Source organism: Sus scrofa, chromosome 13 (genome assembly GCF_054392235.1).
Source record: "Sus scrofa isolate SSC_HxYL_T2T_F1_AM1 chromosome 13, Sscrofa_HxYL_maternal_Yorkshire_Landrace_v2.0, whole genome shotgun sequence".
In the NCBI taxonomy this organism is placed as follows: domain Eukaryota; kingdom Metazoa; phylum Chordata; class Mammalia; order Artiodactyla; family Suidae; genus Sus; species Sus scrofa.
The window spans coordinates 221,443,037-221,470,208 of record NC_139395.1 but is presented as its reverse complement, the minus strand read 5'-3'; the positions used below and the strand labels follow the sequence as shown (position 1 = coordinate 221,470,208).

Below are 27,172 nucleotides of genomic sequence, written 5' to 3'. Positions count from 1 at the left end.
CCCTAACAGAAAAAAAAACAAAACAAAACCCAAAACACTTCTTTCTCAACTGTGAGGTTGCGGACTTTCTTTGTGGACAGAGTCCTCCTCAGACCCCTCCATGCTGGACCTGGACACGAGCTCAGACCCTCCCGTTTCTTGGAGGAGTATTTATTAAAAACCAAGTAGGTTCGAGGCCGGTCAAGTCAACCAGCCCGAGAAAGATCCAGACCCGGCCCCACCCAGGCCGGAGGAAGAGCGGAAACTAAACAAGCAGGTGCACTTCACCGGGACAAATTCGAACAAAACCCCCCCAAGGCCGCGAGAGACGCCCTCTTAGAATCCGAAGGGCAAGAGGGCCTGTCTGCGCATGCCCGGAGGCGGCGCGTCCCACCGCGTCACCGCGCGGCGGCTGCGCGTGACGTCACTCCCCAGCGCCGGCAGGAAGAGGCCCCGGGCGCGCACGTGGGTGGCGGAGAGGCCAGAGAAATGGCGAGTTCCGTAGGGCTGGCGCTGTGCGGGGAAGCGCTGGTGGTGCGAGGCGGCAGCCGGTTGCTGGCCACCTCCACTTCGAGCAGGTGAGGGGGTCGAGGCCTGGAGCAGAAGCCCAGGCTGCGGTCGCGCGTTGGGGCCTTGAGGTCCCGGCTCTCCCGCGCCGCCTTGGGGTGACTCGGCGGAGCCCCACCGCTGCCTGCGAGCTCTTCGCACCCTTCTCGCACGACCCGCGCAGGGCGCCCCTTGCCGTCTCAGTGGTGGTTCTGCGCAGCTCTTTGCCTGGTCAGCGCCGGACACTTCCGGGCTCCGCGGGCACGGATCACGTGGGGGCGACGCGGGCGGGGCTGGGCCAGTGAGGGACCCGGAGGACGCCGGTCAGATCATCTCTGGCTGGTGGGGAGGAAGGCAGCCCTTGGCCTCCCTTAGGGAGAAGGGTTTGCTTTCCGGGAACGTGTTGGGCGCACTCCTTTCTAGCCTCCGTCTCCTTGCGGTCCTCCCTGTTCCCTCATCCCCGCCCACATCCATGGACCCCGCCCTATGCCACCCTTGAGTGGCTCTGCACAAAGTCCTCCTTCTGCTTTTCTCATTTCACGGAGCTTCTCTATTGTCCTCGGGATTTTTTAGTCAGTACGTTTGTTGATCGAAGAGTCCTGACTTAGGAGCCTCATTTTTATTAATAGTGGTTCCTTTCGGTTCCTTTCTTCTTTCCACGGTAGTTTCGAGTCTCTCAAACTTGAAACAGACGAGGTGTTTGTCAAATGTAAATGTACCCTCTGTGTTCGTTGCTCAACGTTTGGTTTTAGAGCAATTCGATGTTAAGTTCACATTTCACAAATTTATTCGCAAACCTGTTGTTTGTCCCAGGTTTTTTTGTTTCAGAGCCTCGTGGTATCTAACACCTGCCACATAGAGGTGTGGATCAAGTAGACTCTGCCTGTTTCCGTCCATACCTCTTGAGATGTGGTGGCAGACGGCCGGCAGAGTTCCTGCTTCTCTTCTTGCACCACAGTGTTCCACGTGAAAACAGTTCCGCCGCAGCCACTTTAAAGGCTGTACATTGGTGCAGGACGTCTTCTCCGTGCCAGGCCCTGGAGGGGGAGCCCAGGGTCCATTAGGGAACATGGGTAGCTTTTATGAGTGGTTGCTTGGCAACCATGGAAGCTTTTCCGAGGTATTTTTTCCCATACAAATAATGGCAGTTTTAAACTTGGGTGCAAAAGACCTACTGAAAATTCATTGACATCAGAACATGATTTCTCTTCACATTCCACCTTGTACTGATTTTTCTAGTACATGATATTTCCTGTTGGGTTTTTGTCCTCATTGATGATACTTAACTGATTTGTATGGATGGAGCATGCTAGTTCTGTGTGGCAAATAGAAACATAGCAGGTTAAGCAAATAAAACTCCTTAACTGTTTCCTGAAACATGCAGAGACAATTTCTTGAGGATAAGGCCCTGAGTGAATGTGCAGATATCGTTTTGATCCAGCCCCCCTCCCCAAAAAAAGGAATGAGAATTTTTTTTTTTTTGGTTGTCTCCTTAGGGCTTCACCCTTGGCATATGGAGGTTCCCAGGCTAGGGGTCTAATTGGAGCTGTAGCTGCCGGCCTACACCACAGCCACAGCAATGCCAGATCTGAGCCACGTCTGCAACCTACACCACAGCTCACGGCGGTGCCGGATCCTTATCCCACTGAGCAAGGCCAGGGATCAAACCTGCAACCTCATGGTTCCTAGTTGGATTCATTTTCTCTGCACCATGATGGGATCTCCAGGAATGAGCATTTTTGTTAACCAAGTGCTTCTTTTAAAATATGTCTGTTATTTTTCCTTAGTGATGGTGACAGCCTTTTCACATATGACTGCAGTACTGCACAAAAGAAGACACAAGAACAAGAGCAAAAAGGGTGAGGTGATGCAGCAGCCTCTTCGGGGCCAGTTCATGGTTTGCATGATGGGACTGTACAGTCTAAGAAGTTAAATCGTTGTCTCGTTGGCTGAATTCTTCACTTCTGTTTTCTGGTTGTGCCTAAACGAGGTACCAACTCAGGAGTGAGATGTGGAACTAACTTTCAACTTCGTTCGCACTTCTCATTTGTTTGTGTCTTTTTAGGGCTGCCCCTGCAGCATATGAAAGTTCCTGGGCCAGGGGTCGAATTGGCACTGCAGATGTGGGACTGCGCCACAGCTACGGCACCGCTGGATCGGAGCCACATCTGTGACCTAAGCTGCAGCTCACAGCAATGCCAGATCCTTAACCCGCTGAGCAAGGCCAGGCCTTGAACCTGCATCCTTATGGACACGGTGTTGGGCTCTTAACCCACTGAGCCACAACAAGAACTCCCAAGAATGTTAGCACTTTTTAAAAGACTTTAGGGAGCCCTGGTGGCTCTGCAGGTTAAGGGTCTAGTGTCATTACTGCCGCAGCCTGGGTTGCTGCTGTGGCGTGGGCTTGATCCCTGGCCTGGGGAACTTCCATATGCTGTGGGCCAAAAAATTAGCTTTGTCTCTTAAAGAGTCGCGTGGTCTTCAACCTCTCCGTATCCCCTGGACATGTTTCACCTTCTGGCCACACGAACCTCCTCACCCGTTGTACCCGTGCTCTCTTTACACATGCGCACGGCTAGCCCGCGGGTGCACCTCCCTCTCCGGAGGGCCTGACTCTCCGATGCTGTTTTTCAGGGAGGACGGACAGCCCGGGGATAAAGGGAGTGACACGATCCTGGCGTCCACCTTCTCCAAGTCTGGCAGCTATTTTGCTTTAACCGATGACAGTAAGCGTCTGATTCTTTTCCGTACAAAACCATGGCAATGTCTGAGTGTCAGGTATGAGATGCTAACGCTGAACGCTTTCGCGGTTGAATGCACACCTTAGCCTTGCATGCCAATAACCGTAGTGACAGGACCCGTGACGCAGGCGACTAACACGTAGCCGGGCGGCTCCCGGTGCTTGATGTGTGTTACCTGGTTGCATTCTTAGGTCGGGGCTGTGAGTGGGGTGGGGGGTGCTGTGCTCAGCCGCACCCCCCGGCCAGGAGCCTGGACGGCAGTCCGAGTCGCTCAGCTCAGAGCTGGGTCCTGCCCTGCTCCCTCTGGCGACAGGCTGTGCCCCTGGCTGCGCTGCCATCCTGCTTTCCACGTGGTGTCCGCCAGCCTTGTGGTGGCAGACGTAGAGCACAGCAGCGTGTCCCGAGAGTGGCTGGGGTTTTGTGTAAGTTCAGGTACCTGGGCCACAGTTGTAACCTGGTGAGTTTGAAGCTGGTGCGTTATTTATCTGAAGAACGATTGGGAGCTGAGTGCTGATGGGACAGGATGCCAGTAACTCAGCTCCAACAGGGATGTCCCCAGGCCTCGGCGTGTGCGCTCACCCAGCCAAGAGCACGTGCCCTTGAGTCCTCTCTGAAGCTCTCCGCCGCCCCCAGGGCTGGTGCTGCAGTCCTGAGCCCTGACTTCCCGAGAGCTTCCCCGTCTTAGCCCACAGGAGGTGCGAGGCTACACGCGTTGCCTTGGCTGTGACCGCCTCCTGGTACACAGCTCCCTGTTCCCTTTAGAGGGCAGCAGGCTTTGTTCCGGTTGTTCTGTGAAGCTGATGGAAACAGCCACGTGGAGCAGAGTCCCCCCCTCCGGCGGGGGGCTGCGTGGTTTAACTCTCCCTTGATGATCAGAACTGAACCTGCGTAGTTCCAGTGTCTGAACGACCGAAGGGCCTCGGTCGAGAGATTTCCCCTTGTAGCCGATGCAGGCCTGTGCCTGGGAAGCCACACCTCCTGGAACTTTATTTTATCTTACCGTCTAAGAGAGGACTAGAAAGCCACGTTCCAGGTGGCACCAGAAGCAGAGAATACCCACTCTGGCCTCGATTCCACTCCAGTTAAACATCGCGTTCGGTGGCATCGCTTCATTTTTACCAGATTCAGGGTGAAGGCCTCCAAGGAGCCTGGAGGTCTCTGACCCTGAGCCCCTGCCCGTGGCCCTTGCCCTTGGCCTTGGTTTGGCCTCCACAGCCTGTAGGGACGGTGGAGGGTGAACCGTGACAGGGGTGACAGCAGGTGGCAGCTGACTGGTCAGCAGGGCTGCTATAACCCTGTGGCTTAAACCGTAGGTATTTGTTCCTCGCTGGTCTGGAGGCGGGAAGTCCAGGAGTGAGGAGGCAGCAGGACTGGTTTTCTCCTGGACGTGGCTTTAGGGGCTGCCCCCTTGCTACCCCTTCACACGGTTGTTCCTCGGGGTGTCACCTCCTCGTCTCTTTGTGTGCCCAGGTCTCCTCTTGGAAGGGCACCCATCATAGTGGGCCAGGACCCACCCAAACTGCCACACTGCACCTTAGTCACCTGTAAAGGCTCTTTTTCCAAATAGAACCGCATTCTGAGGTCCGGGGGTCGGGGGGGGGGTTCAGATTGCAACAGGTGAGATTCCCCCCCCCCAAAGAGTTTTATTTGGGCAGATGGGGGGTGGGGTGGGGGCTGCATCTGAAAGAACGTGTTGGGATGGAGGACCTGGTCTGGGGAGTGGGAACTTGGCCTTGGAGCTGTGGAGCTGCTTGATCCTGGGCGGCGGCGGTGGCGCCTGCCGGCCGCGGTCTCCTGCACCGTTGTGGTCTGGGCCGAGTGGCCTGGGCGCGGTGCCGGGCTCCAGCGTGTGAATTTAGGGGACCTGTTTCAGCCTAGGACAGCCGTGAATCCCCGCTCCTGACCCGGGCCGAGTTTTTCTGGGGTGTTTCTGTACCTGACCTCGCATTCTCAAAGAGGGCTTTGCCCTCAAAGGTGGGAATCGAACCCTCTAAAGCAACCGGGTGGGAATTCTTTTGCCAAAGCGGGCTGTCTGTCTGGCTTTGCTTCTGCAACCTCGTAGAACTACCAGGGTACTTTGAGGGCACGCAGACTGGTTCTCTGTGGCGTTAAGTCACAGCTCTGGTGGCCCTCCGGGGACGTCGTTAATCTGCATCTGACCCTCGAGGTTGGCGAGGGGACTGGGGGTCGGGCCTCGTCAGAGGAGACCTGGGGTCTCCCGGGGCTGAAGGGGGTGTGGGAGGCGGCCCGGAGCCCGTGGGAGAGATGACCCCGCTGCTCCGTGTGGCGTGAAGGGCAGCCCCCCGTGGGGATCACAGGCCTTTTCTCGACCTCTCTTTACCAATGTTGCTTTCTTTTATTTTAGTCTTCTTAGGGCTGCACTATCGGCGTATGGAGGTTCCCAGGCTGAGGGTCAAATCAGAGCTGTAGCCGCTGGCCTACACCACAGCCACACCAGATCTGAGCTGTGTCTGTGACCTACAGCACAGCTCATGGCAGTGTCGGATCCTTAACCCACTGAGCGAGGCCAGGGATTGAACCCCCAACCTCATGGGTACTCGTCGGGCTCATTACCACCAAGCCAGGCCGGGAACTCCTAGATGGATGTTTCTCAGTTGCATTTCACTTGTTTTGCTCTTTCAGAACGTGTTTCAGTGATTTATTACGTGCGAGTGTAATTTTTTATCTGTTGCCAGGAATGAACAGCCCATTCCGAGGCCGGGTACCGTTGGCTGGGGAGACGACGGCCACAGATTCCCTTCCCATGAGGTTTTCCCTCCGCCCCCGCCCCCGGGCAGCACTGAGGAACATGCAGCCTTGGCCTTGGGGCGGGCCGTGCGGTAGAAGGAGGGGGCCCTGGGTGCTCGCCCTGTGGCAGTGAGGAGAGCAGCTTTTTATCCAGAGACTTGCGTCTTTGAGCTGTTTCTCATGGCCTCTGCTTTCCCCCTGGGCCGAACCTGTTGGGGAACTTGGGTTTTTTCCATGTGTGTCCATCCGGAGCGTCCACACATTCCCCTGCCCGTTCAGTGGCATTGCTGCAGGAGCACCAGGCTGTGGTTGAGCCGTCCTGGTGGCCTCGCCTCCGTCGGCCACCCCCAGGCTGCCGGCCGGCCCTGCTGCGGGCAGGAGCCTGTCTGCGGGAGGATGAGTGAGGGCAGCTTCTTGGGGGCCCTCCCTAGTCCCTGGAGCACAGTGTGGTGTCCCGGGACGGTCATTTGAAAAAACGAGAATGAAAATTCTCTCCCTTTAAGTTTTTGGTTCACGTAAAATTTAGAAGCCTCAGGGAAGTACAGAGTGGGAACAAAAATGAACCATCGACCTTTTTTTTTTTTTTTTTTGCTTTTTAGAGCTACACTTGCAGCATATGGAGGTTCCCAGGCTGGGGTAGAATCAGAGCTGTAGCCTCCGGCCTCCGCCAGAGCCACAGCAACAAGGGATGCAAGCTGCATCTGCGACCTACACCACAGCTCACAGCAACACCAGATCCTTAACCCACTGAGCAAGGCCAGGGATCGAACCCGAAACCTCATGGTTCCTAATTGGGTTTGTTTCCGCGGCGCCACGACGGGAACTCCTAAGTTTTCGTTTATACATGTTCTGTGTCTTGTGATGTAATAGAGTCCTCTTAAGTCTTTCTTATTTGGTCTCCAACTATGTTGCAGGAACGAGTAGTTGCTTCTCCAGGTTGTCACGGATAGAGCATAAAGGTAGTGAGGCTTCGAGGTCAGTTGAAACAGGCATGTGTTTGATGTGGTCATTTCTGCTGTATACGCCGGGTTTTTAAGTTGGCATCAACGCAATAACGTTGTGTAGATGCCTGCCTTAGGTGGTACGGGAGTGGGAGAAGTGACTGCTGACCTTGAGGTGCCAGGGCCCTGCCTGCCCTGGTGCAGGGCAGCCTCCCGAAGGTGATGGTGATGGCGGGGCCAGGGCCAGCCTCAGGTGGCCGCTTCCCCCCCAACCCCCAGCCTTGTCCTGTAGGTTCCCTGAGCTCGCTTACCTTCTCTGATTGAGCTTCTGGGGGAGCACAGAGGGAGGTGGGTGCGGCTTGTGCTTCCCTTGCCTCACCCCGCTGGGCTGGCAGACGTCACTCTGGCCGGCACAGCACTCGTCGGACCTGGCAGCCGTCTGCTCTGGGGACACAGGCCCCCCTTCGGGTCAATAGGCCCTGACCCTTGGTGCCGCTGATGTCTAGTGCGTTCATACTCGCCCGGCCTCGCTTCCAGCTCCGAGCTTGCCCCAGCGGGCACTTCCTCTGTCTCTGGCAGAGGGGACGGGCCACACCACCCTGGGGGCCCCGGGGGGACCTGGGCCAGGGATCAGGATGCCGTGGAGGCAGGGAAGGTGCTGAGACCCCAGGCCCTGCGGAGGCTGAAGGCGGGTGCCTGGCCTCCTTTCGCGGTCACCATATGGCCCGCCTACCGCTGATGACCTGCCCCCCACCTGCCACCCGGTGCCCTCCGACCGAGACCTGCTCCCTGCAGCAGAGCCATGTGCTTCAGTTGTTGCCAGGATGGATTCAGCCTGAGCAGCTGAAAGCCCTCAGCTGGCAGAGCACTGAGGGGCAGGATCCGGAGTGCCACATCTGTGCCCAGCTGGTGGGAGGGGATGCAGTGGGAGGTGGGCCTAGTTCCCTGGAATCCAAGCCCCTTACTCCCTCAGGAAGGCCCGAGACCTGTGCCACAAGGCTGGGGCCCCGCCTCCAGAGGCCCTGGCCCCGCCCCCGGAAGGCTAAGGCTGTGGCTGTGCTCCTGGCAGCTGCCTGATTTGCCCTTTAGGACAGGCAGCTGCTTTGCTGGTGCAGGACTTTGTTTAAATTACCGGCACTGGGAGAATTCGGATTAATCACGCCCTGGAGCGTGTCTTTGTTTCCCCCTATTTATCACCTTTCTCCTCCTGCTGAGGCTGCCCCTGCCCTGGAAGCACTCCGGCTGCGCCTGGGAGCCCAGCGCCTGCAGCCCGGTGTGGCCCCACTTGCTTGCTTCTCTGTGCTCCTGTCCCTCCTGCGGGGAGGGCAGGGTCCCTTGGCCCTTGTGCTGGGGAGGCGATTCCTTGAAGCTTCATCAGGCCAACATCTGGAGTCCGGCTGCCATGAGCCGGGCACCTTCTGCAGGGTGTTAGCTCTCTACGGGGACAGTGGGTCCCCGTCCAGCCCTCGGGTGATGAGCAAGCTGGGACTGGCTTTGTGACGAGGCCATGTGCGGATGAACGTAAGGCCTCGTCTGTAAAGCAGCGTCAGGGCTAGTGTCCAACGTAAAATAGACCTACAGACACCTGCTCGTGGAGAGGCTGGTAGGAATAGTGAGAGACGGAGTCAGGAGGAACTAGCCTAGCCCCGGACCCTGGGGTGCGCAGGCGGGCTGTGGGGCCCGTGTCCCTGTGTGTCATTTTGTCCCTGACCAGCTCATCATTGAACCAGCTCTCAGCTGTGACAGATGCTGTGGCTCTAGATCAGGGATCTGAGTTGGTGCCGTGCCCTTGGGGCTGCCCAGCGGAGGGTGTGGTGCCGTCTCGCTGCCCGTGGCATGTCCGCCTGGCACCGGGCATCATGGGCTCTCGTTTTCATGTGTCTCGCATGAGTGGCATGGGTGGGCTCCTGCTCCAGGTGGCCAGGCCAGCAGTGGGTGGGCGCAGGCCTTGGGGTCGGAGTGTGGGCCTGGGTGGGAAGCGCACCACCCAGGAGGGTCCGGCGCGGTTTTGATTGCGTCCGGGAGGTGCCCGGCCAGTTGCCCCAGAGGCCACAGTTTGGTGTTTAGGGAGCTGGCCGTGGTCTCCTTTCAGAAGCGCCCAGGCATCCTGCTACGGCAGGCTGCAAGCACAGCGCAGTCCAGAGGCTTCTGTGTTGGAGGCTTAGCTCCCCACCACCCAGATCCTGCCATGAGCACGTTTTTAGAAGGAGAAAATTATAACGTAACCTCTGTCCGGGCATTGGCTGTTTCCATGCTCACAATTGCCTTTTGGGGGGCACCATCTTCGGTGACCGCCACAGGGCGGGCAGCCGACAGGTGGCTTGCAGGTCAGCGGGCGGCCCGGCCCTGAGCCCCGTCTGCCGACCGTGGTGTCTCTGGCCTTCCAGGACCGTGGTGAGGAGGTGCACGGCCCTGACCTTCACGGCCTCCGAGGAGAAGGTCTTGGTGGCGGACAAGTCTGGGGATGTCTATTCCTTCTCGGTGCCGGAGCCGCACGGGGGCGGCAAGCTTGAACTCGGACACCTGTCGATGCTGCTGGACGTGGTACGTGGCTGACGTGCCGCCCTGGTTCTGCTGTGATGCGGCTCAGGTGGGACGAGGAGGGCGAGGCGGGCCTGTGTGCCAGGCGGGCGGGTTTGGGTTCTGCTGTGGCAGGACAGCCCGGCAGAGCTGTGGGCACGGGCCAGAGGGCGGGACTCTGGAGGCGAAGCTGCCAACAGGGTGGAAGAAGACGGGTCACTTGGGCTGGCTGGTCAACACGGGAGGGACGCCCAGGCTGGGGAGGGGAGGTGGCGGGCCGTCCTCCCAGCCCCCTCGCTGGGTGCCAGCCCTGCCTAGAGGCCCGGGCTGCAGCCAGGAGGTGGGGCCCTGCGGGGACATGCAGGAGTTAGGGGTGGTGAAGGGCAGGTCACCAGGACCTGGGGACATGGGTAAGAAGGAGTGGAAGGTGACCTGGGTGTGTGGCCGGTGGGGCGGAGGGGTGGAGTGGCCGCTGTGTCCGGCGTCCGGAGGCAGCGGTGGCCTCCGGGGCACCTGGCCGGGGCCGAGGCCGGGGTGGAGGTGGGGGGTGGGAGCAGGGGAGCCGGCCGTCCTGACGGCAGGTCTGCCCCTTCTGACCCTCGGGCGCAGGCCGTGAGTCCTGACGACCGCTTTGTCCTCACCGCCGACCGGGACGAGAAGATCCGGGTCAGCTGGGCCACGGCTCCGCACAGCATCGAGTCCTTCTGCCTGGGCCACACCGAGTGAGTGTCCCCCTGCCCCCACCCCCCGCACAGAGGGAGGCCCCGGTTCGAAACGCAGGGGGAGCCTCTGCCTGGAAGCAGGTGGTGAGGCGGGAGGCGTCTCCCGGGAGAAGGATTGGCCTCGGCAGCCCGGTGAGCGCCCACAGCTCGGAGCCCCCTGCCAGCTCTCCTCCTGGTCCCTGGGCCTTTGGAAACTTCAGAAGCCCTTTCCAGGGTTTTCTTGGTGGTGCTGAGGTCTTGGTCCTCAGGTTGTGGTCACTGCAGGCGGGCTGGCCCTGCTGCTGGCGGGAGCCCGAGGGATGCACAGCGGGCGGCCCCTACTCGCCGACGGTCACTCTGGTCGTGACTGTCACCGGTGGTTCCACGCAGCCGAGGCCTTGTTTCTGGGAAGAAAGCGCCTGCTTTCCCTGTGTAGACGCTCGGCGCCCAGCAGCGGTCAGCAGTCAGGGGTGCACAGGGGGTGTGTGTCGGGGGCCGGGGAGCATCCAGGAGTCCCGAGGCTCGCAGGGGCCCAGGCAGGGGTTGTTGCCGAGTCGTCTGTCCGCGGGAGGGTGAGTTTGCTCAGTGAGTGGATTTTAACGTTACCCTAGGATTTCTGGAGACTCGCGCTCCTCAGGCAGAAGGCTAGTTAGAATTTGCACAGAGGAAACGCACGTGGTTTAATTGACTGAAATGTTTTAAACTGTGTTATTTGAGGCAGTGGAAGAATTAGAGGGATTTTATTCAGTTCTCAGGTAGCTCCTGGTTCCTTGATTTTCAGTGTGAGTAAACACAGGCCTTCGGGGCGGGTGGTTGCTCTTTGCATCTCGTGACCACGTGCTTTGCTGTTTTCCTTCCTTTCTTTCCTTCTGGCTGCCCCATGGCTTGCAGAGTTCCCAGGCTAGGGGTCAGATCCGAGTCACAGCTGTGACTGATGCTTTAGCTGCAGCAACATCGGGCCCTTTAACCCACTGTGCCGGTGGGCCTGGGATCGAACCGGTGTCCTCTTGCTGCAGAGGTGCACGGACCCTGCTGTGCCCTAGTGGAAACGCCTGTATTTTGGCTGGTCCTCTAGTGTCCAGAGTTCTCGTGACCGGCAGACCCTCTGGCCCCCGTCCCGTCACCACCTCACCGTCTCCTGTGGGGTCTTGGCTGCTCCCCCTCTGCCTCGGGGCCTTTGCACGTGCTGTTTTCACCGTGCTCGTCCTCGGCCCTCTGCTCTGCGCAGCCGCCCTCTTGGGACCTGTGCCCCCGCCACCCCCTTCCTCCCCCCTGCCCCCCACCGCTTCCTGCGATGCTTTCGTCTTAGCCTGGGTCGTGTGGTTAGAGCCGTGAGCCACCAAATCTTCAGTGAGAGGTGCTTTTGGTGTAAAACGCCCAGTCCCGGAGCCAGTGTGAAAGTAGCAGTGAAACAGCTCCTCGTTGCTCTGTCACGTTGATTGCAGGTGGAGATGACGTGGCGCTTTGGGTGACGGAGTTAAGTCGGAACGTAGCGTTAAAGTTGCTCTCGCCCGGGTCCGGGTCCCTGTGTAACGCGGTTACTCGCGAGGATAGAGTGACCTGGGCGGCTCACGTTGCGGCTCCAGTTGTGTTTCTGCAGCCAGGCTGTTGGAGCCTCCGCTGACACCCAGGGTCTCCTTATCCTCCCCCACCCCAAACAGAGGCTCTTTGTCGGGTGTCTGCATTGCTGTCTGCAGCCTTCCGCGCCGCACAGCGCCAGGCACACAGTAGGTGCTCAGGAGATACTTCACTGAGGGAATAAACGACCAGTAATTGCTTTCTGCAAGGGTCTTGGTGAAGGCCCTGGACACTGGTCTCCGCCCCTTCCTTGTTGGGACATTGAGATGGCTCCTGCCTGCGCTGCGTCCTCGTGGTGGACACGGGCTCTTTATCCTGCTCGGTGTCCCTGTTCCTTTCCGAGCACTTTTGTTCAAGGCTGTTGGGGCGGGGCTGGCACTGCCGGAGGCCAGGGCGCCACAGGGGCCTTCTGGGGTGTGCAGGAGATGGGGGGGACAGTAGCCTGAGACTGGTTTCTGGGGCAGCAGGGCTGCTGAGGGTGAGGGCGGTGGTGCTGTCCCCTCTCCCCTACCCTTGCTCTGCTCTCAGGGCACCCCGGTGTGGCGGATGCCCTCGAAGGGCATGTGCGGGGCAGCCCCTGAGCAGGGTTCCCTGCTGAGCCCTGCTCCTCCGGGGGTGTCGGGGTGCAGCCCCCCTCCCCCAGCAGCCTGCTCCTCTGGGCTTCCGTGGGTGTCGGGGTGCAGGCCAGCCACCCCCTCTCCCTCCATCTGTAGGTTTGTCAGCCGTATCTTCGTGGTGCCCGATCACCCAGAGCTGCTGCTGTCTTCCTCCGGGGTAAGTGCTCCTCCCGCATGGGCACACGGGTCCTCTCGGGTCCTCGGTGGGACACGGCCAGGCTGGAGCCACCCTGGGGGAGGGCCTGCCGACTGCCAGTTGTGGTTGGAGGTCAGTGTGTCCCCTGCCCCTGGCTGCCCACTAGGTGGTGCTCATGGCCCAGCGTGGAGCTGCCCGTGCTTGCTCCCTGGTCAGGGCTGTGCCAGTGCAAGTGCATGTGTGTGCATGTGTGTGTGTATGTGTGCGAGTGCCCAGCTGGACTGGGCGCGCAGGTGACAGCACTGTGACCTTGTTTAGCAGCTGGTGGACACCCCTTCTGTGTCACGGAGGACCTGGTGCTGCCGCCCGTGGCTCCTCTCCCTGTCCCGCCCGCCCGCGAGCAGGGGGCGCAGGGCCCAGGGCCTCGGCCTTGGTGGGGCTTTAAGCGTAAGTGCAGCTGCCGTGCGCCAGGAGCTCTGCAGCTAGAGGCGCCTTTCTCTGAAGCGTCGTCTTTAGAGGGGCATCCGGCGGCCCTCTTGCTGCTGTGCACCATCTGAGCGACTAACAGCGTCTGATCCTGCCCTTTTCCAGACGCTCTGCCACCTGCCCTCATCTTCCCACGGTCCCGTGCGGCTTGGGGCCTGGCCTTGGCTGGGGCCTGACGCCTCCTGAGCAGCAGGCGCCCACCTGGCCTGGGCCGCACCCGTGGGGCAGCTTTCTGAGGGTGCGGGGCTGGGTGCCGGGAGGCGCGGGCGCTCAGGGGGCACGTGAGTCGTGGTCGGGCTTCCCCGCAGACTGAGCGCGGGGAGGCAGGTGTGTCTTTCCGTCTCTGGTCTCCTTGAGTCTCCCCTCTTTCACTCTGGAGAGTCCGAGGCCCTTGGTCCTTCGTGGGGTCTGGTCGCCCTCAGCACGTCTCTGGGGGCCTCACCTCCTGCTCCGCGGGACGAATGGGGGCCTGAAAACCAGCTGCACAGGCAGCTCTTTCCCTTCTGAGCCTTTCTCAGGAGTGGAATTGCTGGATCCCAGGGTGGTTCTGTTTCTCGCTTTTTGAGGAACCTCTAAACTCTTCTCTGTCGTGGCTGCACTGATGCACAATCCCACCAGCAGTGCTGGGGTTCCCTTTTCTCCGCATCCTGGCCAGCACCTGTTGTTTGTGGTGTTTGTTTTTGTCTTTTGCCTCTTGTCTTTTGAGGGCCACACCCACAGCATAAGGAGGTTCCCAGGCTAGGGGTCGAATCGGAGCTGCAGCTGCCAGCCTACATAGCCACAGCCACACAGGATCTGAGCCGCGTCTGCGACCTACACCATGGCTCACGGCAACGCCGGATCTTTGACCCACGGAGCGAGGCCAGGGATCGAACCCGCAACCTCCTGGTTCCCAGTCGGGTTCGTTTGCATTGAGCCACGACGGGAGCTGCTGTTTGTGGTCTTGTGACGACGGCCGTCCCAGCCCGTGAGGTGCTTCCTCGCTGTGGCCTTGGTCGCGTTTGCCTGACGGTCGGGCTGTCGAGCGTGTTTCGTGGGTCTGTTGGCCGCACCTGTGTGTCGTCTTGCGGAAAGTGTTCCTGTCCTCCACCCGTTGTTACGGGGTTTTGCCGGGGGCACTAGCCCCTTGTCTGTTTGGGTTTTAACCGCCTGCCAGATGCGTGGCTTGCAGGCCTCTGCTCCCAGGCAGCCGGTTGTCCTGTTGATCTGCCTTTTCCTCCCCAGGAGCTTCGCGTTGACACTTTCTGTATCGGTTCCACTTGCCTGGTTTTGCTTTTATTTCCTCCGCGTGAGGAGATCTATTCAGAAAGGCCTCGCTGAGGCCAGTGTCCGGGGCCGTCCTTGTTGATGGCGGGACCAGGACCACGTTGAGTGAAGGTGGCGAGTGGGCGTCCTTGTCTTGTTCCTGATAAACTCCCCGTCTTTGTATCTTCTGTTATTTTTGGGGCGCCTAGTAAGGCTGACACTCTCACGGGTGACAAATGGGCGTCCTCTTTTCACCTGTTCTTAAACAGTGACGTGGACAGCTGGCCCCACGTGTTTCTCCCTGTGCGGATGCGTGCTCATGGATGGATCCACGTGTGTGCGTGCACGCGTGCGCACTCTGGGCCCAAGCACAGCTGGCGTTGACTTTGACCTGCACGTGACAGGTTGTCTTGTTGCCCAGTTGCCGTGTGGGGTCGCTGTGTTTTCTTGCTGAGTCGTGTGGCTCTCTGCACCGTCGTTACTAAGCGCAAAGAGCCTTTGGGTAGGAGAGGCGCCCTGGCTGTCACCGAGTTAAGTTCCCGTGACCCGGTGAAGCCTGGATGGCGGGGCCGGGGGCGGGGGGGGGTGTCCCAGCGGCGCTGACCATCTCGGTGTGTGCAGGACCGCACCCTGAGGCTCTGGGAGTACAGAAGCGGCCGGGAGTTGCATTGTTGTCACCTGAGCGGCCTGCAGGAGCCGGCGGAGCCCTGGAGCGACCAGGTAACCTCATGCTTTGTCTTGGCTTTGCTGGGGACTGGGGGGCCTCTCCAGGCACTGGGCTCCCGTGAAAAAGTCCTTTTCGTTGGAAAGGTTGCCTTGGTCAGTGCTGACTTCCTCCAGCTCGGGAGCGGCCCGAGGCCCCCAGCCGTGTGAGCGGGAGATGGTTGATCTCTCTCGGCTCTGAACCGCGTTTGCGGAAGGGCCTCTGATCCCGCTTGGAGCAGGGAGACAGGCTTCTGGGTGGGCTGAGCACACCCCCTGTGGCCTCCCTCTGTCCATTGTGGGTTGCTCTCATCCCCAGGGTGGTGCACTGGCCAGGTGCGTCCCCAGGTCTGGTCGCCTGGGTCTCCAGCTGTCAGGGGGCCTTCGGGCTCTTGGCCCCCTGCCCTGATGCTCCCGGGAGGGGCCTGTGCGGCTGGGGTTCAGGGTCACACGTAGATGGACGGCCCTGCCAGTGACTCCGGGACCACTGGGGCCTGTGCAGAGGGAGGATTGGCCTGTGTGTCTTTGTGGCAGAGTCGGCAGGGGGCTAGTGTCACTGTGACCAGGATGGCAGCCCGTGGTGTTTGGCTTCCCGCGTGTCCGATGAGACCTGGACGTGAACCGAAGGGCTCCCCTGCTCGCCCTTGGCCTGGCTTCTTGCTTCTGTTGTCCACGGGCAGGCCTGGCGGGGACCGGAGCCCCACACCCCGGGGGCCACAGCAACCCGGCCCAGGGGCTGCAGGGCCTCCAGGTCTGTGGACTCAGGCCTGGCGGGGACCGGAGCCCCACACTCAGTGGCTGCAGGGCTTCCAGGTCCGTGGACTCCGCTGCTCTGGCTGCCCCTGCTGGGCCCCGACAGAGCCATGGCTGCGGGCTGCTGTCCTCACACCCGTGCCTGCCAGATGGCGAGGAGTGGGGGGGCACAGGGGCCTGGGAGTGGGGGGGGCACAGGGGCAGCCCCCCACCGCAGCCTCTCCGCTGCTTGTGGCCCAGGGGCGCTTCCTCTGGGGGGACATGTGGACGCTGGCTCTCAGGCTGCTGTGGTCACAGCCCCTCTCTTTCTGCGTGCCCTCGGTCCCCTGGCTTTCTGACCCGTTCTGTTGGCTTTGGTGACATTCCACCAGCTGGGGGTGGGGGGGAGGCGGGGCCAGAGCCGCGGAGCGGCCTCTGCCGTCTGCCCCGCGTGTGGGAATCACCGTGACCTGTGCCCTCACCGGTTTCCAGAGGGTTCTGTGGCGTCGTCTTTGCCCATCATGGACCATGCGTGGGGCCCCTCTGTCCTGTGATGCTGCTCTCGGTTTGGACGGGGCAGCCTGGCGTCAGGTCCTCGCGAGGCTGGCGTCGCTGAAGCCGCCACCTTTCCTTGCAGAGGTTTGCTGCGTCCAGGATTGCCTACTGGCCCCGGGAGCAGTGTGTGGCGCTGCTGTGTGACAGGTGAGCTCCTGGATCGCGCAGACGGCGGGGCGGGGGGCGGGGGGGACAAGTGAATCGTCACTGTGGCCCCACGGGCCGCGACCCCTGAATCAGGAGCTTTGGACGGTGTTCTGGGCACAGCCTCGCCTTGCGGGGTGTGCCCCCACTGGAGCGGGAGGGAGGGGGTGCCTTTCTTCCTGCCCGCCTCTCACACCCGGTCTGGACCCGCCGGCGTGATGGTGTCCTTGACCTCCGGCGGCGCCTCTGTGCGGTGGGATCGCAGCCTCAGTGGGCCCGGTTGGGCCCGAGGGCCTGAGGCCGCGGTGCCGGGCAGGTGGTGTGTGGGGGGGTCAGGCTTCCGCCCGAGGTTCTTGGTGTCCTCAGGCCTGGGGTTGGCGTTAGAAACGCGGGTGCAGGCGTCCCGAGGGCGCCGTGTCCCGACCTTGGCCCCAGTGTCCCGTCTGCGGCCCCGCGGCCGGAACTGCCGTCCTCTCTGCGTGGTTTTCTTTTGTCCCTTCTGCGCGGCGAGCCTCCCCGGAACCCCGGGACCAGGACGGTCCTTTGCTTGGGGAAGCAGCGGCAGCTGGTGCCCTGGCTCGGGGAGCCGCTGGCAGGGCCGGCTGGGGCTGCGTGAGCCCAGGGCCCTGGCACCGTGGTGACTGTCCCCTCTCTGGGAAGGCTCCCGGTGGTCTTCCTCTTCCAGCTGGACACCGCCCGGCGGCAGTTGGTCCACAGACAGCAGCTGTCTTTCCAGCACAGAGTGTGGGACGCCGCCTTCGAGGAGAGTCGGGGGCTCTGGGTCCTGCAGGACTGCCAGGAGGCCCCCCTCGTGCTCTGCAGGCCGGTGGACGGCCACTGGCAGGTGAGACGTGCTGGGCCCCTGCTGGGAGGGGGGACCGCACTGACCCCTTTCAGCCCCATCCCGTCGGCGCCAGAGGCTGTGTCACGGGGGTGGGGAGGGGCAGCCGCAGGGCCCGGGACGTGGGTGCAGGCAGCTGGGGACCCTGGCCGGGTTCCTCGGCGTCATGGGGCCTGAGGGACGTTGCCATCGTTGGCGTCTTTTCCCGTGACTGGCGCGTTTACGAGTCTCTTTGGGAGAAAAGCGCACAGTTGCTGGGCGCGTGTCCTTGACGTCTGCAGGCCTAGCCTGGCCTCTGCCTGGGGAGGGTCCCTCTGATCGCCGAGGGGGTCTGGGTGAGCCCGTGTGTGCAGCTGGGCCTCACCTCCCCCGTCTGCGTCCCGCGAGCCGCCCTGTGCCCGCAGACGGAGCTCGAAGGACCCTGGCCGCTTGCACGTCCTTGCCGAGCGCTGAGGCCTCGGGCCACCCGACAGCTCCTTCGGGTGTTTTAACCTGAAAAGAGCGGTGAGCGGGGGCCTGTGGCGTCCAGGCTCCTCAGAGTCGCCGTGATGAGCGGACGTCGCCCTGCGGGGCGCCGGGGCCTCCTGCTGATGAAGGGTTTCTGTTCGTCTCGCAGTCCGATGGCGACAGCGCCGAGGTGGAGAGGCTCTCCGCTGTCCTTCGCGGGAACTGGGCCATGCTGGAAGGTGAGGGCGCCGGCCGTGGCCACGCGGTTTGAAGCCGCTCTGGTGTCGTGGGGGTGGCCACGTGGGGTTGGGCCGGCCGAGCCGAGGACGTTGATCCTGCAGGGCCCAGGGCGAGCCGCGCCGCTGTCCCGTGGGAGGCGAAGCGCCCAGACGCCTCTGGCAGCAGGCGGGTCTCTGGCTGTGTCTGGAGGATGTTTCTAACCCAGCCCAGCGTTCAGGTGCTGTCGCCTGAGGGTTGTTGCCCAGGACGGAGACAAACCACTGTCCCAGTGGACGTCGGGGTCTTTGGGGCTCCGCGGAGACCACGGAGCTTTGGTTTCTGTGGATGCTGGACAGGTCCCTCCCGTGGCCGGCGGGCTCTGTGTCCCCAGCCAGCTTCCTCCCTCCTCCGGGGGCGGGGGTGGGGCCTCGTGCTCCCCAGGGTGAGGCTGGAGCTGCAGCGGGAGCGGGACAGCCTCGGGCCTCGCTGATGCTTCCTGCGAGGTTCTGCAGGTGAAGCCTGTCGGCAGTGCAGACGTGAGGGGGGCTGGGGGCCCGGCAGGAAGAGAACCTGACCTTGAACATCACGGAAGGGCAGGGTTTGCGGAGAGGGTGGAGTGGAGGTGACGGGGACACGCGTGCAGCAGGTGCAGGTCACGAGTGCAGCGCACGGCCTGTGGGCTGCTGACGGGTGCCACGCAGTTGCTGAGCTGGGGTGCGGTCCGGGACCCCCCCTGCCCCTTGAGCCTTGACCTCCACCCCGCCTGAATCCGTCTCCTTGGCCACGTAGTGCGGCGCCCACTCAGCGGGTTCAGACTGCAGGCTGCTCACCTCGCTGTTCCTGTGCGCCCCACGGCCCAGCTTCCCTGCTGGGCTTGTCTCAAGTTCCCCTGCAGCAGGATCTGCATCCAGGCCTCCTGCTGGTCGGTGGGATACAGGTCCCTGCCGCTCGCTGCTGGACAAGGGCCCCGCTTCCCCGCTGGCTGGAGGACTCAGTGGTCCCCGGCACCAGGGACAGGGGCACAGGTGCTGACGAGATGCAGCCTTGGCCTCTGCACCTGGTCTCCAGGGACCACCCGGCCCTCGTGTGTGCTGTCGGGTCCAGTCATTGGTCCAGCCGGGTGTGGCGCCTGGAGGTGGGCACCGTGCTGGAGAATGTGCCACGAGTCCCCTGGGGACTGGGGTCACCGAGTCCATTCCTTGTCACAGGAGGTCCTTCCGGCCACCAGGTCCCGCTAGAGGCAGAGTCCTGGGGCCTCCCAGGCCCTCCTGGCAGCCCTCTCGTTCCTCCCGCACAGGCTCTGCTGGCACAGACGGTGGCTTCAGCAGCCTCTACAAGGCCACCTGCGACAACATGACCACCTACCTGAAGAGGAAGGAGGAGCGGCTGCAGCAGCAGCTGGAGAGGAAGCGGCGCCGGGACCCGCCGCCCGGGCACAACGGGCCGGCCAAGAGGGCGAAGGCCGGGGAAGAGCCTCAGGGCTGCTCGTCCTGACACAGGGGCGTGGGCAGCCCCGGGAAGCAGGGCCCGCAGCGCCCCCCTCGACAGGGAAGGGCGTCCCCCGACTCAGGCCGGGGCCCTGGACCCTGGGCTTTGCTCCTGTCCCCTCGCCTCCTGGATGGGGGCGCCTCGGGCTGGGGCAACCCGGGGAGGCGCCTGCAGAGGCCAGCGAGTCGGGTCCGTGGACGGAGGCGGCCCGGGACGCTCCTCCACGGGTGGTGACGGGACCGCGGGGAGGCATCCTCTGGGGTGGCGCTGGGCGCACCGCGGCCCAGGAACACCCGCTCCACCCGCCTCGTCGCTCAGCAGGACGGCTCGCCGGCAGCTTCTGGAAATGCAGCACGACATGTGGAGCTGATGGCAAAATACATGGAGCAAAAAACCCGTTTCTGATGAGGGGATTGTTTGTGGTTGAAATGTTCAGGTTTTGACCTGAAAGGAAGAGGCTCGGTGTGGGGTGTGGCGCGGTGCTTGGGGGCAAATGATTTCGTGTATCAGAAGCTGGATGCTTCCCGCTTCCCCAAGGGCCTTGTTTCACTTTGAGAGCCCTGATCTCAAGGCAGTGCTGCTTGCGAGCTGCTCGGAGTCACTTCCCACAAGGGGGCTGTGGGACCACCCCAGATAGGGGCCGCCTCAGACAAAGGTAGTTCACGAGCAGAGGGGGTACCTGGGGACAGAAGAGGGTGCCCGGGGGCGGGGGTGCCCAGGCAGAGGGGGTGTGCCTGGGGACGGGGGGTGCCCGGGCAGAGTGAGGTGCCCGGGGATGGAGGGGGTGCGCCCGGGGACAGGGGGGTGCCTGGGCAGAGGGGTGCCCTGGCCGTGGTGGTCTTCCTCTAGGAGGCTCCTGACCTCGTTGGCGCTGCGCTGGGCACAGGAAGTGTTTTCAGTAATAACCTGCCCTGAGTGCGTGGTTTTAGGAGAAATTTAGGTTTGTTCTTATTGGCGTCTTGGTCTAAGATAGGGGTCAGCACACTGGCCCGAGGGCCACATCCTGCCACGGGGCCATCCTCGTGGCCTGATTTTCCGTGGTCTGTGAGCTAAGCATAGTTTCTGCATTTTTAAATGGTTGGGAAGAGTCTTATATTTCAAGATATGTGAGTGTCTGTAAATAAAGTTTTGGTGGACACAGCCCCGCCTGCTGGCAGGGGGTTGCCGTGTGCCTGGGGCTGCCGCGGCGGAGTGCGGGAGGTGGCTGCGGAGGCGTGATGGCCTGGTGGCCTGCGTCTGCCACGCGCTTTACCTTCTGGCCCTTCCCAGGGAAGCTCGCCACCCCGAGGAGGACCTTTCCCGTCTGTGCAGTGTGTTCACTGAGCTGCTTCAGGTATTTGGAAAAGCCCCGCTTTTGTGCCCTCCCGCCTCGTGTTGTTCGTGCTGACCCCGAGGGCGGGTGCCTGAGCCCGGTGGCAGGGGTGGAGCCGAGGGGGTGTGAGCTGGCTTCTGACACACACACCCCCCGCCCGGTGATGCCAAGCGGCCGGCAGGAGCTCGGGTGGGGCCCAGGCGAGAGGCCTGCGCACCCCGGATTCTGGGGACAGCTCTGAAGTTACTTAGGTACTTCTCGGTGTTACCTGTGCAGGTCAGACTAACCTGTATTGACCTGCTGCCAGTGACCTCAGCTGCTGTGTCCCCCTCTCCCCCCGAGCCTGGGCGAGCTCTGCTCCATCAGCTGCCTTTGCCCTGGCAAGTTTGGCCGCAGGAAGCCTGGGTGCAGATATCAGGGAGGGGAGGGGTGACCGGCGGAGCGCGACTGTTTCGGAGGCACTTCTTTTTTTTTCTTTTGCCTTTTTTTGTCTTTTTGCTATTTCTTGGGCTGCTCCCACGGCATATGGAGGTTCCCAGGCTACGCGTCCAATCGGAGCTGTAGCCACCGGCCTACGCCAGAGCCACAGCAACATGGGATCCGAGCCGCGTCTGCAACCTACACCACAGCTCACGGCCACACCGGATCCTTAGCCCACTGAGCAAGGGCAGGGACCGAACCCGCAACCTCATGGTTCCTAGTTGGATTCGTGAACCACTGCGCCACGACGGGAACTCCTCGGAGGCACTAATAGAGACGCAGGTCGGAGGCTGTGGCTTTTTCCTGCAGCGGCCTGTTGCCTGAATCCTGTGTGCATTTCTCTTTCCAATTTTCCTTGTGATTTTTTTTTTTTGATCCATGGGCTCTTGGAACATGTGGTTTCATTTCCAAACATTTGATTTTCTTTTCCTTCAGATTTTTAAACTTGATTTCTGGCTTTAGTTCCACTGTGGTCTCAATATGTTTTCTTTGTAGGTTCATTGAGCCTCGTTTTAGGCTCCTCGATGTGATTTTTCATGCCCTGTGGTTGGCTGGTGTCTAGATGGCAGTCGGGTCTGGCTGGCGATGCTCCTGGGTGTTACCAGTTTAAGGAACACAGCCCTCTTCCTGATTTCTTTTTTCCTTCTTTCTGTCTTTCTGTCTTTTTGCCGTTGCTAGGGCCGCTCCCTCCGCATATGGAGGTTAGGGATCCAATCAGAGCTGTAGCCGCCGGCCTTCGCCAGAGCCACAGCAACGCAGGATCCGAGCCGCGTCTGCAACCTACACCACAGCTCACGGCAACGCCGGATCCTTCACCCACTGAGCAAGGGCAGGGACCGAACCCGCAACCTCATGGTTCCTGGTCGGATTCGTTAACCACTGCGCCACGACGGGAACTCCACCCTCTTCCTGATTTCTGTGTGCGTCTGTCACTCACTGAAAGCAGTGCTCAAATAACTCTGATTGTGGGTTTCTCTAATTTTCCTTTGTCCTTGTGGTATCTGCTTCATAGATGTAAAAGTTCTGCTCTTGGGTGAGCACACGTGCAGGGGTCGCGTGTCATCCTGACAAAGCCTTTTCATTACCAAACGTCCTCTCTGTCCCTGTCCTGTTCCTGGTTCTGAAACACAGGTTTCTGATGAGTGGATCCCTCCAGCTTCCTTTCGGTCAGCATGGAATTTCTTTTTTCATCCCTTGTAGCCTACAGATGTATTTGTATATGAAGTGGTTTCGGGGGTAGACACTGTGTCTTTTTATCCCCCCAGTACTGGATTTCAGTGGAAATGAACGGAGCCTCATATATAACGTGTTCCGGAATCACTTTGAAAAGTTTAAAAAAGCGGATACAATTGATCTTGAGATGATAGAGCATTTAACCAAGTACAGCAAAAATAGTGTTTCAGTGCGTGATGGGTAAAAAGTTATTCGTGAGCTGTTCTACGTTCTGTTTGTAAGCCTTATGGTTAGAGATCCGGTGTGGGCCTTACACTGGTCCCCCTTTCGGAAGCCTGGGTGGCCTGGTCACTGCATGCGTGACCTTCCTCTGTCCTTCCCGCGCCCCGATTCCCACTCTTCAGCTTCACATTAGCCAGTAGGAGTGAACCCTTGGCCGTTCCCTGGTGGCCTCGTAGTTAAGGATCGGGCATTGTCACCGCTGTGTGCGGTTTGATCCCTGGCCTGGGGACTTCTGCGTGCTGTGGCTGTGACAGAAAAAGAAATGCAAACCTTTGGCACCCTGGGTACCCCCCACCCTGGACCCCAGGAAAGGCAGGACCGCAGGCGCCCGCGTTCCCACTCCTCTGTGGGCCTCGCTGGGCGGGCCTCGGCATTATGTGCCCTCAGACCGCGAGTGATAAACCGTGTCCCTAAGTTCCCTGATGCCTTTTGCTGAAGTGCCTTCTGTGACCAGAGAGCCAGATGGGCTGGTCCAGCCGCAAGCGCAGCGTGGGTGCTGGGGGTGTGCTCCGCATGCTTTGGGTTGTGTGCAGCACGTGTGCTGTTTCTCCAGAGGGGCTGCGTTAATTTACCTTCCTGTGGGCGACGCACAGGGGACTGGGTTTCTCTGCGTCCCCGCCAGCTTGTGGTGGTGTCACTGTTCAGTAGGCGTTTGGGCTCCTCGTCCTGGTTTTAATTCTCCCCTGATTCTACCTGTGCTCCCCTCCTGACCCTCTCCATGCCATGGCCCTTCCTGTCTTTTGTGGGTTTTTCTTTGCTTTTTAGGGCTGCACCTGCGGCGTGTGGAGGTTCCCAGGCTAGGGGTCTAGTCAGAGTTGTAGCTGCCGGCCTATATCAGAGCCATAGCCACGCAGGATCCGAGCCGCGTCTGTGACCTACACCACAGCTCAGGGGCACGCCGGATCCTTAACCCACGGAGCGAGGCCAGGGATGGAACCCGCAGCCTTGTGGCTCCTAGTCGGGTTCTCAAGCCACCGCGCCGGGTGCGCCTCGTGCCCGTGTTTCGCCGATTCCGACTGGGCAGCTTGACTTCTCCCCGCCAAGCTCTGGGTCTTTGTGCAGGTTCTTTGCCAGATGTGGTTTGTGGACGGTCCCACCCAGTGTGTGCGTGCTCTCCTCCTTTGCACACAGTGGGGTCTTTTGCAGAAGCAAACACCTTTAGTATTGGCAAGTCCCTGGTATCAGGTTTTCCTCTGGTGGTGGAACCCTCTTCCTGCCCAAGCCCCTGCCGCTTTTCTCCCGTCCTATTTCTAAAGGTTTTGTCGTCTCGTGTTTTATATTCAGCCCCGAGGTCCGTCATGGGGTGGTTTTCACGTACGCGGGGAGGTTCTGCTTTTGGCTGGGGGTCCGCGGGCCGCAGCAGCCTTTGTAGGAAAGGCCACCTGTCCTCTGTCCGATTGCTTCTGGGGCCTTCACTGCGGGCGATGTTTTCACTGGATGTCAGTCCAGGTTGACAGGCTTTGATTTTTCTTTCTTTGTGGAAGTTCCTTTGCTGTCTCCGGGCCTGCCTCCTGTCCCCAGCGTCTGTCTCCCTCTGGCTGGGGGCTTCTCAGCGTCTGTGGCCTTGCAGTGGGACCCTCTGCCTCTCTGCTTTGCGGGTGAGAGCGACATTAAGCGTGGTTGGGACGGGGAGCTGGGGGGTGGGGGCACTGCAGGAGGTCCGGCCGCTGCTTCGGGTCCAGTCTGCTCTCCTCTTGGCCGTGGTCTGCCGGCCAGCAGCATGGGGTGCTCAGTGACACGGTCTCCTGGGGCCCCTGGGGGCGGCTTCCCGGTGGGTCTGCCTGGAACCCTGGCAGGAGGCTTCCTGCTCGCTGCCCTGGCCTGGGGGACCCCAACCCCCAAACACCCCCGCAGCGCCGCCAGCCAGGCCAGCCCAGCCGCACCTTTCAGTCCGGGTCCCGACCGCAGCCTGATGGGATGCTGTGACCTCTCCGAGGCCCGCAGCTGCCTCGCTTCTCCTGCCTCGTCCTCCCTGGACTCTCGGCCTCAGTCCTGGAGCCGCTGGCTCCTCACAGACCTCAGATTTCTGACACTTGGCGTTCTTTCCACTTTAGTGGGCGGCTCTGTCGCTATTTAAGTTTTTCCTTTCTTTTTAGGGTCACATCTGATGCATGTGGAAGTTCCTGGGCTAGGGGTCGAATTGGAGCCACATCTGCAACCTGCACCACAGCTTGTGGCAACACTGGGTGCTTAACTCACCGAGCGAGGCCAGCGATCGAGCCTGGGTCCCCATGGACAGACACTATGTTGGGTTCTTAACCCATGGAGCTGCAACGGGAACTCCTAATAGTACTTTATATTAGATTTTTCTTTTTTTGACTTTTGTCTCTAGGGCTGCACCCGCGGTACAGGTTTTTCCTTCTTAAATTATCGGAGTGGTTCTGTCCTCCGACTGATACCATCCTGTCCCCACTGCGCATAAGGCATGTTTGTCCCCTGGCTGCTGCTAAGCTTTTCCTCCTCATCACTGGTTCTCTGTAATTTGGTTGTGATGTGTTCTAGGGGGTGTGTGTTTATATACTGTTTAGGGTTTGTTGATTTATAACCTGTGGATGTACAATTTTTGTCAAATTTGGACTTTTCCAGCTGTTATTTCTACAAAAAAAGTTTTTTTCTTCGCTCTGCTGTTCTTGCCTCCTGCAACCCCAGTTCTTGTCTCTTGGGCTGTTTGATGTGGACACTCAGTCAGGGAAGCTCCAGAACCTCCTCAGGCTTTTTTTCTTTGTGCTTTTCTTGGATAAATTCTATGGCTACGTCTTCGTGTTTCCTGATCCATTTTTCTGTGGGATCAAAGCTGCTCTTACTCCAAGGCTGCGTAGTTCCCGAATCAGACATGGTCTTTTTCATCTTTATAATTTCAGTTTTGTTCTTGGTAAAAAGGTCTTCCATCTCTCCTGTTGTACTTATTTAAACAATTCCTTTTTTATGTCTTTTTGCCACTTCTAGGGCTGCTCCTGCAGTATATGGAGGTTCCCAGGCTAGGGGTTGAATGGGAGCTGTAGCCTCCGGCCTACGCCAGAGTCACAGCAACGTGGGATCCGAGCCTCGTCTGCAACCTACACCACAGCTCACAGCAACGCCGGATTGTTAATCCATTGAGCAAGGCCAGGGATCGAACCCGCACCCTCATGGTTCCTAGTCGGATTCGCTAACCACTGCGCCACGGCGGGAACTTCCGTTTAAACAATTCTTAACCAAGGTCGTATGTACAGCGCAGGGAACTCTGTTCAGTGTCCTGTGAGACCATACGGAAGAGCGGGTACATGTGTGTATGGACACGTATGACTGAGGGCCGTTGCTGTAGAGCAGAAATTAATACAACATTGCGGATCAGCTTTACTTCAGTAAAAGATAAATTTGAGAAATCAGACGAAGCTTAAAAAAAATGCCCTTGAGCACACGGCACCCACTTCCCATAATTGCTTTCCTTCGTGCTCATTCTCTCTCCTCTGTCATTTCGGGTCTCTGCCGATTCATCTTCTGCTTTGTGGTGCCTATTTTCCTGCTACTGAGTGTGTCTAGAAAGTTGTTTATTGGGCGCCTGATCCTGTGGCGTTCTCATGGTTGAGCGCTGAAGTTCTAGCATCTTCCTGTGAAGAGGGTCTTGCCCCCTCCAGCAGGCAGTGAAGCCCCAACCCCTTGGGTCCGGTTCTGAGCTCGCCGTGCCGGGTCCGAGCTGGCCTCCCGCGTGGTCAGGAAGGGCCCCCCCGCCGTGCCGGGCTGGCCCCGGGGCTGGGACTTGTTCTTTTTCAAAAGTTCCCCTTGCAGGGTTTCACCCACAGGTTGGTGTCCAGGCGGGGGCCCTGGGCAGGGGGCCCTGACCCCCCTTCGAGCTGCCAGGCCTCCGAATTCCTTTCCATCTTGAGAGGGAGTCGGGCTGAGTCCGACCTCCCCTCCCTGCGCTGCGGCCAGAGCATCCCTGCGGGTGCCAGCCTCAGACCTGTGCTGTCGAGCTTCTGGGCCCCGTGCTCCCCGTGCCCCTTTGTCCTGAGCCAGGGAGGCGGCCTCCTGTCACAACTGCCTTGGGGTAGATGGCCTTGGCCCGTTGCTTGCGGTGTGTCCTGGGGCTGTGGGGCCACCTGAGGGTGACCTTTCCTCCGTGGTGTGAACTGCGCATGTTTTCCAGGTTGGCTTTTGGTTTTCTAGGTGCCTTCTTTTTCTGTTTTCTTTTCTTTTTCTTTTTTTTTTTTTTGTGGCTGCACCTGTGGCATATGAAGGAGGTTCCCAGGCTAGGGGTTAAATCAGAGCTTCAGCTGCCAGCCTGCACCACAGCCACAGCCACACGGGATCCGAGCCACGTCTGTGACCTACACCACAGCTCACAGTAACACTGGATCCTTAACCCACTGAGTGAGGCCAGAGATTGAACCTGTGTCATCCTGGGTGCTAGTCGGGCTTGTTACCCCTGCGCCTCAGCAGGAGCGCCTATCCTCTGTGTTTAATACAAGCTTTTCTGCAGTCACGTTTATCCATCTTTTTATGATTTGGGCTCTCGTGCTGTGTTTGGAAAGGTTTTCTCTGTACCCTCTCCCCCCAAAGGGCTGGTTTAGGAAGGGGCA

General features: G+C 60.2%; 1 protein-coding gene across 3 annotated transcripts; it reads left to right on the top strand.

Annotated features, from left to right (window-relative positions):
• Nucleotides 1-423: 423 nt before the first annotated feature.
• Nucleotides 424-27,075, top strand: WDR4 (WD repeat domain 4). Of its 3 annotated transcripts, XR_014825235.1 has the most exons (12): nt 424-557; nt 2,313-2,384; nt 3,160-3,303; nt 9,343-9,499; nt 10,085-10,197; nt 12,468-12,528; nt 14,860-14,958; nt 16,310-16,374; nt 17,032-17,215; nt 17,829-17,898; nt 19,176-20,021; nt 20,930-21,624. XR_014825235.1 is itself a non-coding variant. In XM_005654080.4 (11 exons), the coding sequence occupies exons 4-11, from the start codon at nt 9,485-9,487 to the stop codon at nt 19,370-19,372; spliced, it is 804 nt and encodes a 267-aa protein (XP_005654137.1). In that variant the 5' UTR covers nt 424-557; nt 2,313-2,384; nt 3,160-3,251; nt 9,343-9,484; the 3' UTR covers nt 19,373-27,075. The 3 variants fall into 3 exon arrangements, 2 of the variants coding, with proteins under 2 accessions (XP_005654137.1, XP_003359028.1); XM_005654080.4 differs by having other exon boundaries at nt 3,160-3,251; nt 19,176-27,075; XM_003358980.5 differs by having other exon boundaries at nt 19,176-27,075.
• Nucleotides 27,076-27,172: the final 97 nt, after the last annotated feature.

What these genes read in the sequence shown, in the direction of transcription:
- WDR4 (XM_003358980.5), top strand. Translation starts at nt 469, where the DNA reads ATGGCGAGTTCCGTAGGGCTGGCGCTGTGCGGGGAAGCGCTGGTGGTG. An exon ending in TGCTGCTGTCTTCCTCCGGG is followed by an intron (nt 12,529 to 14,859) that starts GTAAGTGCTCCT and finishes CGGTGTGTGCAG; the next exon opens with GACCGCACCCTGAGGCTCTG. An exon ending in GAACTGGGCCATGCTGGAAG is followed by an intron (nt 17,899 to 19,175) that starts GTGAGGGCGCCG and finishes CCTCCCGCACAG; the next exon opens with GCTCTGCTGGCACAGACGGT.